This window comes from Ambystoma mexicanum, chromosome 5p (genome assembly GCF_040938575.1).
Source record: "Ambystoma mexicanum isolate Mex_15411 chromosome 5p, UKY_AmexF1_1, whole genome shotgun sequence".
Classification (NCBI taxonomy): domain Eukaryota; kingdom Metazoa; phylum Chordata; class Amphibia; order Caudata; family Ambystomatidae; genus Ambystoma; species Ambystoma mexicanum.
The window spans coordinates 924,296,042-924,308,687 of record NC_090930.1 but is presented as its reverse complement, the minus strand read 5'-3'; the positions used below and the strand labels follow the sequence as shown (position 1 = coordinate 924,308,687).

General features: G+C 46.2%; 1 protein-coding gene across 6 annotated transcripts in view; it reads right to left on the bottom strand.

The window, feature by feature from the left end:
• Positions 1-12,646, bottom strand: part of LIMD1 (LIM domain containing 1) — a 681,428-nt gene that overhangs the window by 41,148 nt on the left and 627,634 nt on the right. For all 6 annotated transcript variants that reach the window (XM_069613346.1, XM_069613350.1, XM_069613351.1 and 3 more), the window contains one exon: positions 330-460. In XM_069613346.1, coding sequence (XP_069469447.1) covers positions 330-460 — 131 coding nt within the window. The remainder of the gene's footprint in view (positions 1-329; positions 461-12,646) is intronic.

The following is a 12,646-nucleotide window of genomic DNA, read 5'->3' as shown; positions in this document are numbered from 1 at the left end:
CTATCTGTATAATTAATGCTATTTGGCGACCATGCAAAAGCCGCTTCCACAAACTTTATCCATGAAGGCTTGATTATGAACAAAACGACCATTGTCCATCTTACATAGTCGATAATTTTGTTTCTTTTTCTTACGAGACTTACGAGTTCCTACCACTTCTAGTGTGATAATTTTGTTTCTTTTTCATACAAGACTTATGAGGCCCTACCACTTCTAGCGTGTCTAGACAGTCCCCCTAAATCTCACATACAAAGCCTTTATGTTGTACAGTCAACATTTTACTTGAAGGCAACACTTTTCTTACATATGCAACATGTGTCAGGACTTACTTGTGGTAATCCCTCACGCAGTAGATCTTATTGTCTGCGTCGACAGTGAAGGGCACCCCGTCTAGGCACTCGTTGCAGATCACACAGCGGAAGCAGCTCGGGTGGTAGGACTTCCCCAGGGCTTGGAGAATCTAGAGGGAAGGTGGAAAGAGTGTGAAATGTGAAGATGGATTCCAGTACAAAACAAAGGGACATGGGCAACGAGACCAAGGACAGATACAACAAGCATGAAAGGAAAAGGGTGCATTCAAAGAGCCATTGAGGGCTAAAGGCAGCACGGGTGACAGCGAGAGAGAAACAATATGATGAATAGTATTGACAGTCATGCCATGGCATGCGTGAGGACATGTTCAATAGGATGCTGCACAATTCTCTGGAATCCCTTCAATTAACGTGAAAATGGCACTATGAAAGAGCTGCAAAATTCTTTTTATGAAATCCAATTTCGAAAGTACTCCAAACTATACACGGGACCTGGGGGTCATAAGAAAGAGGTAGTTTGAGGAGGTGGTGAGATGGAGGGAAAGTGGGGAGCTTGGGGTTACCTTTCATAAAAAACAGTAGTAGTTTTAGTAGCAGGGGCAAAGGGTGGAAGAGAAAATGCGTAAAACTTCTTCGTAGATCCTCGTGAACACTATCATAGTAACAACAATCAGATGTTCAAATTAACTTTTGGAATGGTCCAGTTTTGTTTATACTCACATTTAGCAAATGTAATATTTATTTATTTATTACATTTGTTAATATGCCCAAACCCGTAGGTATCACGGCGTAGGTTACAGGTTGCTTGCTGGTTACATAGTGAAAAAGCATACTTAACAGAATAACTATAGGTAGCACTTCACCAAACACATTTTTGCAAATATTTTTCAGAAAGGTAGCAGGCACCCCTCTCCAAAAAGAACATGGCATGATAACCTGTTCTGTGGATTTTCCCACTTTGAGAGTTCGCAACCATCGCTTTTTGTTCACTGTACCTTTCACAGATGGCCAATATCCATTTGCATATCAGTCTTTGTCCTGCCCACATGGGCAGTCCAGCACCGAAATGCTATGGCAATTCCCTTCTTAAGAAGAGTACCAACAGCAACCACATACACATGTCACCCTGAGTTACCTGGGGGAACCCAGACGTGGACTCCCTTGTGCTCAGAGAGGCACAGCTCCACCTCACTGATGAGGCCCACCAAGGCTAAAACACGTGTATGGGGTTGCAGTTGTCCCTGTTTTCTTTTCCATTGTGATTCACACTGACGGTTACGAGTTTATTACTCGACTCTAGGAAACTCTGGGATTCTCCTCACAATAACGCTTTCAGGGGGCACCATTACAGATTATAAGCGTGGCTACACCAGATTAGATATTGCAGATGTCCACCAAGGTCTTTGCTGCCCTAAAAGGCCCAAATTCTACTGTCCACCTCACATATACCCTTAAAGCTACCCACTCGGCATCGTGTGTGCAGTTCTGCACAACGCACATCAAAACATTAGAAATCAATATCTCATGCACCCCTTTGCATATCAAAGTCCTTACTACTGCATCATCGCACTACAGGCACGCAAGGCTTCCGGTGGATACAAATAACTCAAGTGCTCCCGACTACTCAAACACTTAGAAACATGCCTACATGCAGTGCCTGGAAACGTCCACACTGACTGCGCCAACATAACAGCAAAGCTATCTTACATTTTCCCTTTATCCCCAAATACCAGCCTCTCTTTTCAGATCCTGTAGTACTACGACACCATGAAAATGGCAGTGGAGCACGGTGTAAAAAACACAATAGCCTATAACTTGTACAGTCACACTATAGTTCGTTTTAATTGCACATGTGTAGCTTCTGCCATCATATGCAGGCTGAAATAGCACAAAAACGCACTCTGCAAACTTGTAAATTGATAAACAAATACACGCATAGTCATGAAGGGAATCATATGTTTTTGGGAAGTGCTGTATGTGTTATCCTTGTTTATCCAGGAGAAGTAAATTGATGTATACTATATTAATACTTTTACTCTCAGAATCCTAGGGAGAGATGGTAGGTTGTGCAGATGCGGCTGGCGAGTTTAAAAAAATGTTTTTTTGTGAAAATGCGCAAGCAAACATAGCAAAGGGACCCACACCAACCAACGGTGGTTCGTAGGGGAGGGATATTCTCCTCCAAAAACAGTTTTAAAATAATGGGTTAAAATGTTGCATGTTACAGTATACTTTATGTAAAAATGTGGGTGAAAAGCCACACAGTTTGCATTCGGTTTTGTAGGCTAATGCATGGAAGGATCTAATCGATGCAAGTCACCAACAGTAAACTTGAGCATTTTCCAACGAGTTTTTATGATGACTTTGCTCACAATATATGACAGAATATTTTTTTAAAAAAATGTAATGCTGGCTTTGCTTTTACAAGTCCATGCAGGCTGCAGCAATACATGCCATATAAGAACATACTCCTGTTGGCTTTGCCAGTAAAAAATGCCATGGTGCAGTAAGAAAATATACCCAGAATAGCTGCGCCAGTCTAGCCACGTAATTACACTTATGTTTGCTTTACTCTTGATGCCCAATAAAAAAGCCATGCAGGCACTTGATGCCACTGTGAAAATGGCAGCATAGACAACAAGCTCCGGCAGAGGTGGGCGGCACTTGGAGTAGCAGTGTTCTCTGCACCGTCGTGGAGGGTCCTGAGAGGCATCGAAACCCAGCAATTGCAGATGGGGCCTGGTGAGACCACCCCCATAGCAGAAGAGTGGCGTAACAAAGAGTGCCTTGCTCTGACTTTCTCGGCCTGGCGTGAGAGGGGCATCTAGGGACGTGAGGAGGCTGCGGCACCGCAGGAGGCCTCAAGAGCGGGAGACATTCCGACGCTAGGCACGCCCGGTGAGGCCTCTGCAGTGGCTGCATGGACTGCTGTCTTGGAGAGAACGACGACGGCTGGTGCCCAGTGGCCGTGGGGGGTGAGTGGAGTGCTCAGGAGGACCTGTGACGTGGGCTGTGCCCTGCCCCCTGGGCTTCACGAGGCTGAGAACATGAGCAGTTGAGAGTGAGTGGGGGTTTCAGTGTGCAGAGCCGAGCCCTCATTGCTGCTGACTGTGTGGTGCTGCAGAGGGTGCCGCCATCTTCCACTTCTGGCGTACCTCGGTGGACAGTTGGAGACAGGGGGCCACTTCAAGCACCTATGGTTGCAGGGGCTCAGTGATTGGAGTCTGTAACCCCCACCAAGGATGCCTGAGAAGCCCCTCTTGCTCTGGACTACCGCCCCCAGGGCCAAGGGTAATCAGAGACAGGAACATTTCAATTTTGACCAAAGTCCCGTAGTAGCATCAGTGTCAACCCTGCGATGACTCTGGGGGCGGACAAAGATAACCAGCGAGGTGCCAGGAAATCATGGCAGAGCAGTCTGCCTCACTGAGGGATGCTGCAACAGAAGCACCAAATATGTCCCTGATATGCCCCCGCCCCTGCTGAAGAAGGGGTGGGGGTTTGAGTCAGTGAACAGCAAGCTCCACAGCCTGGTGTGCAGGGTCAACCTGATGCAGCAAAGGATGGTCAAGGAGAGCGGTCGAATAACTTAAGTAGAGGAGCGCACCAGTGCTTTGGAGGATGGAGATGCCCAAAAGAGGCGAATACTGCAGCGCCTGCAATCTGATCTGAAGGTCGTCCAGGCACGAAGCAAGGATCTAGAGTAGAGATCCCGTAGGAATAATGTTTGAATTGTGGGCCTGCATGAGCCTGTTTCGGCAACAACATGGAACTTTTAATGGAAATCTTTATCAGAGAAATATTCCAGGATCCTCCCCTCTCCTCTCGATTCCTGGTTGAGAGAGCACATAGATAGCTGGGCCCAGCTCCGAAGCCGGGGCAAAGTCTGTGCTCAATAATAGTATGCTTGCTCATCTACTGAGACAGAGACACTATTCTATGCCATGCATGTGCACTGCGGGAGCTCTGATACCATGAGGTACAGGTTTCATTCAATTAGGATTTTACATTGGCCACCCAGAAGGCCCGTCAAAGCTTTGCTCTGGCCAAGTAACGTCTCTGAGACAGGGGCATCAAATATGCAATGCTGTTTCAGGGTGACATTAGACAACAAAACTAATTTTTTCATTGGCCCAGAGGAGGTTTATTGCTTTCTGGACTCGCTCCCGCCCGACACACATCTAGAACAATGCACTGGAGCAAGGCCCCGTGGGGGTGGCGACCGGTGAGCTATGCTTTTGTCGCTACCAGTTTGCTTGAAGACACTAAGTAAGCATGTAAAGTAGTAGCCCATATTGCTTTGCTACTTGATTAAGATACTCCTGAAGCCACCGCCTCCCCTTTGTCTGGGGTCCATTAGGCTGGCTCCCTGTGACCCCAGGCGATAGCCGTAGTTGAATTTGGGGAATGGGTGTACCACTGCTAGTTCGGGAGGGCAGTGGGGGATGTATTGGGCGTTATTTGTTGTGGGTGTTGGGAATTGTTTCATTTCTTTAAATGATCTCAGCATGATTGGGTTTACAGGGCAATGGCCAACTGCCAGCAATACTCTTGTCTTACGGGCACTGGGAAGGCGAGTACACACATTTCATTAGATAATGGGTGAGCGGTGTACAATTGAAAGCTGGAATTTTCGAGGTCTGAACAATGTGGTCAAAGCTAGAAAGGTTCAGGCATACTGCGAGCGTCATCATTCCAAGATATTATTGATTCAAGAGTCTGACTATGCAGGACCAGGCCCAGTCCCCTTTGTTAGGTCACAGGGGCCAACCTTTTACTTCACGCCCTATTCCTCCAACTTCCAAGGGGGGTCGGGGGTGCAAACACTCATCTACAAAACTCTTCCGCTCTCAGTGCAGTCAGTAGAGATAGATCACGAGGGGCGATGGATTCTGCTACACAGGTCTCTGTTCGGGTCCTACATGACACTGGTCAATATTTATTCCCCAAATACTGACAACCTCCAATTCCTCTCAACCCTGGCGGATAAATGCCTTAAAATCGTTGGTTGATGGATGAGTTGGTCGGGAGATTTGAATACTATATTGGACAGAGTTTGGGACAGATCCAGCTCAAAGCTCAGGTCCCTTACATTAACGGCACAAGAAAGGGAAAAAGCAGTGTCTTTTTTTGAGATTGTTGATCTCTGGCGTACCATCAATAGAGACGAGGCTGACTTCCTCTATTCTTCGGTACGCAATATGTACTCCTGCATTGATCTTATCCTAACCAACCCTGCCTTGATCTGCAAGGCTGTGGATTGCCCCATGTTTCCCGACACATTCTTGGATCATTCCCCAATAAAGTAGACCCTGGTCTCTGATGAGGAGCGGAGGAGGAAGTTTATGTGGCGGTTTAATCCCCAGCCAACGCTTGACATCGCCTTTAAGGGGGAATTGGACATGGCAACTGCTATTTACTTTGAGGCTAACTTGGCTCTACATCTCATATGGCTACGGCTTGGGAACCCTTCAAAGTCTATGTAAGGAGGATATGTATAGGCATAGAGATGGTGTCCTCTACACGGTAAGGCAGGAGTTAGATCTGGGAAAGGACATTAAGACCCTGGAGCTACATATGGCAGGCACCCCGGACAGAACATGGCTCCCTCTGCTGAAGCAAAAGATAGATAGGTTCAGGCAGGCTGCAGACCAGGAAGTTTGTCATATGAAGTGGGCTGTGTTGGCCCATATGTATGGTGCACCGGTGTGGCTGGCCTGTGGTGAGAGGCAGTGCAGACATTGTGGCCCTCTGCAGTGAGGGCAGGGTGCTACAGAACACCTCTGCAGGTATCCTAAGCACACTCCAGTACGTCTATGGTACACTATACACAGCTAATGATGGAGTTCACTTGGATGATCTACAGAGCTATGTTTCGTAGCGTCACCTGGGCAAGTTAGGTGCAGAGGCCCTAGAGGCGATAGTCACAAATTATACCACAGGAGGTTCTTGCGGCAATCCGGGATCTTCCTACAGCAAACTCACCTAGATTGTATGGACTGGGAGCCGAATTTTACAAGGAGTACGGCCAGCGCTGGTCCATTGTTTGGTTAAAGTCTGGCAGGAGTCCTTGGCATGGGGAGCTCTGCCCCAGACTAGTATAGGCCTATTTCCTACTCAACCTTGATACCAAATTATTTGCTAACGTCCTGGCATCTCGAGTTATAGCACATGTAGCACTGTTCATGCACCTTCACCGATCTGGCTTTCTTCCTGCAGGGACGACAGTGCTTAACCTACGCAGGCAACTTGCTATAATAGCTCAACTCGATCATGGAGTCTGAGCTAAGGCCGCCTTTTTAGATGCTGAGAAAACATTCGACTACCTCTTATGGCAATACCTTTTCACAGTACTGGAAGTGATGGGCCTGTTGGGATATGTTTTTTACTGTGTTTGGCTGCTATCCTCCAACCAGTCAACCAAGGTTCTAGCTCTGGGAACAACTAGCAAATCTTTTGGCTTCAGAAAAGGGACCAGACAGGTTTGTCCACCGTTGCGCTTCACTTTGACATCGTCATGGAGCTGCTGGGAATAAGGTTGAGACAGTTGTATGGCGGGGGGTTGGCAATGGGGGAGAGGAGATAAATAACTTCTTTATGTGCAGACGAGGTCCTTCTGTATGTAAAAAAGAACAGGCCAACCTTGGGCCGCTGACTTGTGAGGTGTCCCGGTTTGGACCGTTGGAGTCTCTGTGTAAACTGGTCCAAGCCGCAGCTGTTTCCCCTCACCTATGCAACACCATGCCCATCTAATATCGGAGAATACAGATGGGACGACTCTTCGGTGAAGTACTTGGGTGTGAGGATCTCACTGGATAATTTGAAACTGCTGGCAGAAAACCACTGGGCTACCTTTGAAGCTGCTTCCTCACAGACTGTTCCGATGGAAGACACTACTGCTGTCGGTCTGGGGTCGGGTCTCATTAAGATGCTTATACTCACTTAAATGCTATGCTTATTTCAAAACGTTCCTATGTACCCGGGAAGGCGGTTCTTTGACCAACTTCGATCGCCTGATATGGCATTCTAGGACCTAGTAGACCAGGCCCACTTTGTGTGCTACTGGATGTCCGACAATCCCCCACACTTACGGAACAAGTGCACATCAGTGTACCCCTACAAGTTGCCGCCTCTGCTAGTTTCCGTGTTCATGCAGTATACACATAAGCATGATCCAGGCAGCTTCACATTAGATGCCGTATAGCACCACCATCACAGTGCCAAAGGCACCAGAGGCGAAACTCTGGGGGATACAATCCCTTGGACCGACCTGTGACAGATAGATTCTGATTCTTGGGCTAAGTTGGGCATCAGACGTCTGGGGGATGTATACCCAGAAGGTTCATTCAGGAAGCTTGGTCCAATCTTTGAATAACACACAATGAGGGAGTCCCTCGGTGCCTGGGACCCCAATTTCCCCTCTGAGTCTCCACCATCTCGTCTATTGAAATACATAGCTGCACCACGGGGGTGTAAGCTTGTTATTTCCAAACTATATAAATGGACACAAGACCCAACACCTCCACTGCATCCCAGCGTCATGCTTAAATGGTAGAGGGATTTATTTTCAGGAGGTAATTGATGAAGGAAAAGGGCATTCAAGTTGTTCATGCCAAAAATGCTGGACAAGCATTCCTGGATTCTGTATAAGCTACTAGCTCTTGTTTAGGGAAAACTATATTTCATGGCTTAACCTTAGAGACTTAATTGGGGCTCTTGAGGATGGGGCTCATGAGGGCAACTCCCGAGTGGCTGTACTATGACACAGGATGTACCCTCTTCAACCAGTGGGTAGCTTATTGGGGACTCAGTTAATTAATAAGTAAATGTATTGTACACAACGGTGCTGAATGTTATACCTTGATGTCTACCAGTGTCTATTTATGTACTGTTGAATCTCTATACTTTGATGTCGAGAACGAATACAAATAAACATTTTAAAAAACAAAATGCCATGCGGCAGTTATAAAATGTATCCAGACTGGCTTCAGTAATTAATGTAGGCCAGTCTAACCACATAACAATTATCATGTTTGCTTTCATCTTGATGCCCAGTAAAAATGTCATAATAAGAAAACTTAACCAGACTGGCTCAGCAAATGTAGGCCAGTCCCGGCACATAGCACTTATCATACTGGCTTTAACCTTAATGCCCAGTGAAAAATGTCCCCCCATGCCCCAAATCAGAGGCCCGGCTCCCAGCGCATACGCAAACAAATACACGCTTTCACCATTCATTTGCGCACCCATACACATTCACCTGCGCACTGAAACACATTCACAGCATTTATAGCTCTTTCACCAGCACACCCATAACGCCAATGACATTGTGTTGAAATGAGAATACTGCGAATTAAATATACCCAAACCAAAGGGAAATGGATAAATAGTTGTCCTTTCAGAAAATCATAGGGTGGATGGGCCTCATTATGACCCAGGCGGTAAGTTACCGCCTGGGCCGTGACTTTACCACCATGGCGTAAACTATGTTTACGCCATGGTGGTAGGTGGATTTACCGCCCCATTCCGAGGTCGGCGGGGCGGTAAGTCCCCAATCCCCATTTACCCTTCCCCATTCCCATTTTTGCCCCATAGGGCATAATGGGAGTGGGGAAGGCGTTAATTACGCCACCGTAAATTACGGTGGCGTAATTAACTCCATGGTCCCTTAGCGCCATGGATTGGTGTTAAAACCTCCATGGCGCTAAGGGACCTCGTACTCAGGCGGTAAGGGTCGGCGCTGTTTACGCTGCCGTAAACCCCTTACCGCCTGGGTCGTAATGAGGCCCATTGTGTAGATAAATCAATATTCTGCTCATTCTAAAGTGATAGCATAGCTCCCCCAAACACAAGTCTGTAGATTGAGATGCAATTCACCTTGGTTTATATGACTTTTTCATGCAAATAAAAGATAGTGATGTTGATGTCTATACAACCTTTCTTCCGGCACTAATGCTTGTTATTATTGATAGTGAAGAAAATAAATATGTTTTAAAATCTGACATTCATGAAAAGAAAGTGTGCATAAGCTGTACGAAGTATTTGAATACACTGGCAGGCAAGCAGAGTGTAAGGAAATAGGAATTGCATTGTGCTACTTAAAAATGCAGGTTTAGAAATGTTCAGGACTATGATCATTCGATTTATGGAATAACCGTGTATATGTTAGTTACATCTGAGTGAAATCCTCACAGGCAGGCAAACTTTTTTTTCAGTAAATCAGCTGCCTATGTCTAGATATATTTCTGAGATGACTTCCCCAGCATAGAGTTAGGGGACCACCTTTGAATTGATTTTACTTTAATTTAAAAAAAGATATTGATTCCTAATACAGGCTGTTTCTTGTCCAAGAATTGTGGGGTGGGATTGTGTGCCAGTGAGTGATAAATCACAGGTTATCACTTAGTGAAGAACAAAACAACACTCCAAGGTATCCTAACAGAGAGAGGTTCATTGCGACACGCTTTGGCCTAGGGACACCAGGAGGTTAAATTCTGTCTCCTAGTGTGTGGTACACCACTTTACTTGTGTATATCCTGGTGCAGAATACAGTACAGTGCAGAATGGTGTGCTTTACCCTGGGGACACCTGGATGAAGAACACAATATAGTGCAATGTAAAATAAATAAATAAAAAGTTAGACCACTTTGTTATGGAGCCTCTAAAAGAACAAAGAAATGCGATTAGGGCGAGACTCCCAGATGCAGAATACAATATAATGCAGTGTAGTGTGCTTTACCCTGGAAGCACTAAAGAGCAGAGTACAAAAAAAGTCCAGTGTGATTAAACTTTGTCTAGGAAACCTAGGTGTAAAGCAGAATTCATACCATGTAATACATTTTTGCTTGAGATGCCTAGATGCTGAACACATTAGTCTTTAAAGGGTCCAAGGGTTAAGTGGGGAAAGTAATTACTGTGTAACCCTAGGCACAACTAGATGTAGATCAGAAAATAGTACAGTGCAGTGTGCTTTAGTAGTCTAGGACAGCTAGATGGAGAACATGACAACATAGTGTGGCATGGAACACTGAGGTGCAGAACACCAAGTAACATGCGATATGCTTTTGTTTGCAAAATGTAATGGTGTTGCGTGCTCTGCTCTGGGAACAATTAGATGCAGCATATAATATAGTGAAATGCAGTATGCTGTAGTCTAGGTGACCTTAATGCAGCACATTATAATACAGTGCAGTACACTTTACTCTGAGAATACTTCGGTGCAGAACACACCAAGCAATGCGCTTTTGCTTGGGACACCTGGATGCATAGCACAGTAGGTACAGTATGCTTGTCCGTGGAAATAACTAAATTCAAAACACTACAGTGTAGTGCAATACTTTTTTCTAGACCGCCTGCGGACAAAATATGCTATAATACAATACACTTGTGTCCTGGACACCTCTATGAAGAGCAAAACAGAAAAATGTGGCGGGGCTTTTTTAAATTAAATGTTATTTTATTTGAGCATTTACAGCAGCGCACCAAGCCCTTGGGCATCTGGGCGCTACCTGCACGTTTCCGTCTGAATCTGGTGGTGAATAGTTGCTAGCTGTTGGAAGATCGAGTGGTCTGGTTGGTGAATATTTCTTGATCCTCTGGGCGAGGTAAATCAGGGCTTTGCTCGCTAGCAGCGGTGTGCAATCGTGAGGATTTGAAGTTGTATTCTTTCCTGGATGGGGGGCCAGTGGACTGACCTCCTTAACTCAGAGATGTGATTAGATTTGTTCAAGTCCAGGGCGGCTCTGGGGCATTGTTGTTAATGACCTAGAGTCTGTTTAGGTTTTTGTCCGAGGTTCAACAAAGTAGGGCGCTGCAGTAGTCTAGTTTGGACAACACAAGAACGCGGGCTACTGAGAGGCAGTTGGTGGTGGATAAAAAAGGTCTGCTTGCTTCTATAAGTTTTGTCGTGTAGGCTGCTGCAGGCGCAATGTTGCTGATTTGGAGGGTCATGTTGAGAGAGGCGTCAAGGTAGATACCCAATGTTTTGACTGATGTGGAGACAGGGTTATTGTGGCCTTCTATAGAGAAGAGCTGGTAAGCCAGGTCAAGGTTTGAGAGACGGGATGAGGGGCTAATTAGGAGCAACTCAGTCCTCTCATCATTAAGACATAGGATGTGTTGGGCCATCCAAGTTTGGATGATTGTGTAGATCGCATTTACAGTGGTGCAGTCCTGGTCGTAAGAGGATGTCAGGGGGATGAGTGTTTGAGTATCCTCTGCGTAATTTGTGAAGAAGATAGCCAGGGAGTCTATGTAGTTGAACAAAGGTTGTGGGTAAATATTATAGAGGGTAGGGGATACGCATGAGCCTTGAGAGACAGTGCATGGTGTTGGAGTAGGCGGGCTGAGGCTTCGCCAACAAAGACTTGTGAGGTTCTGTTTTCAAGGAAGGAGGCAACCCAGCTGGTTGCTTCTAGGGAGTAGTAGGCAACAGATGACAGGTGATGGTAGAGGGTCCCGCGATCTACCAGGTCGAATTCGGCAAAGAGATCAAGCAACATCAGGAGGGAGAGTTTTCCTACATCATTAACATCGTCTAGTTGATTCTTGAGGTCAAGGAGGGCCGTTTCAGTTCCATGACCAGGCCGAAAGCCGGATTGGTGGGGGATGAGGATGGAGTGATCTTCCAGAAAGGCTTGTATTTGGGTGCAAGCGCTTCTATCTAGGATTTTCAGAAGGAATAGGACCGGTGGCGATGGGTCGATAATTGGTATGTGATGGATTTTTAACAGAGCGGTGATCCAAGATTCTTTAAGACAGGAGGGGACCATGCTGGAGGCAAAGGAGGCATTCACAATGGCTGTGATGAGGGGGGAAAGTGGTGCCAGGCATTGATTGACTGAGGTGGCAGGACAGATGTCTCCTTTGCACGGTGAGGGCTTAACGCCCTTCACCAGGATGGCCAGATCAAGTTCACGTGAGCTAGAGATGGCTTTTGATATTCTGCTGTTGTATGAGGCTGCCTTGGTGGCTAGAATGGATTGCTTATATATGTTAGACTTTTCTGCGAATAGTGCCTTGTTAGAGGTGCTCGGGTCCTTCTGCCATGTCATTCCGGCAGCTCTCTTTTTTGCTCGTAGGGAGTGGAGATGTGTCGTATACCATGTGTTTTTGTGGTTCGTTTTTTTCTTTACGCAGCTTGAGGGGGGCTAAGGATTCCACTGCATTGGATAATAGGGAGTTGTACTGGTCTACTAAGGAGTCAACATCATTGTTTGTAGGTGTCTTAGTTGTGAGAAGCGGGATTAGTCACTCTCTTGTGAGGTTCTGTGTGCTACGTGCAAAAGTAGGATATAGGCGGGGGGCCTGGTCGGTGTGCTTCTGTGGGATGGGTA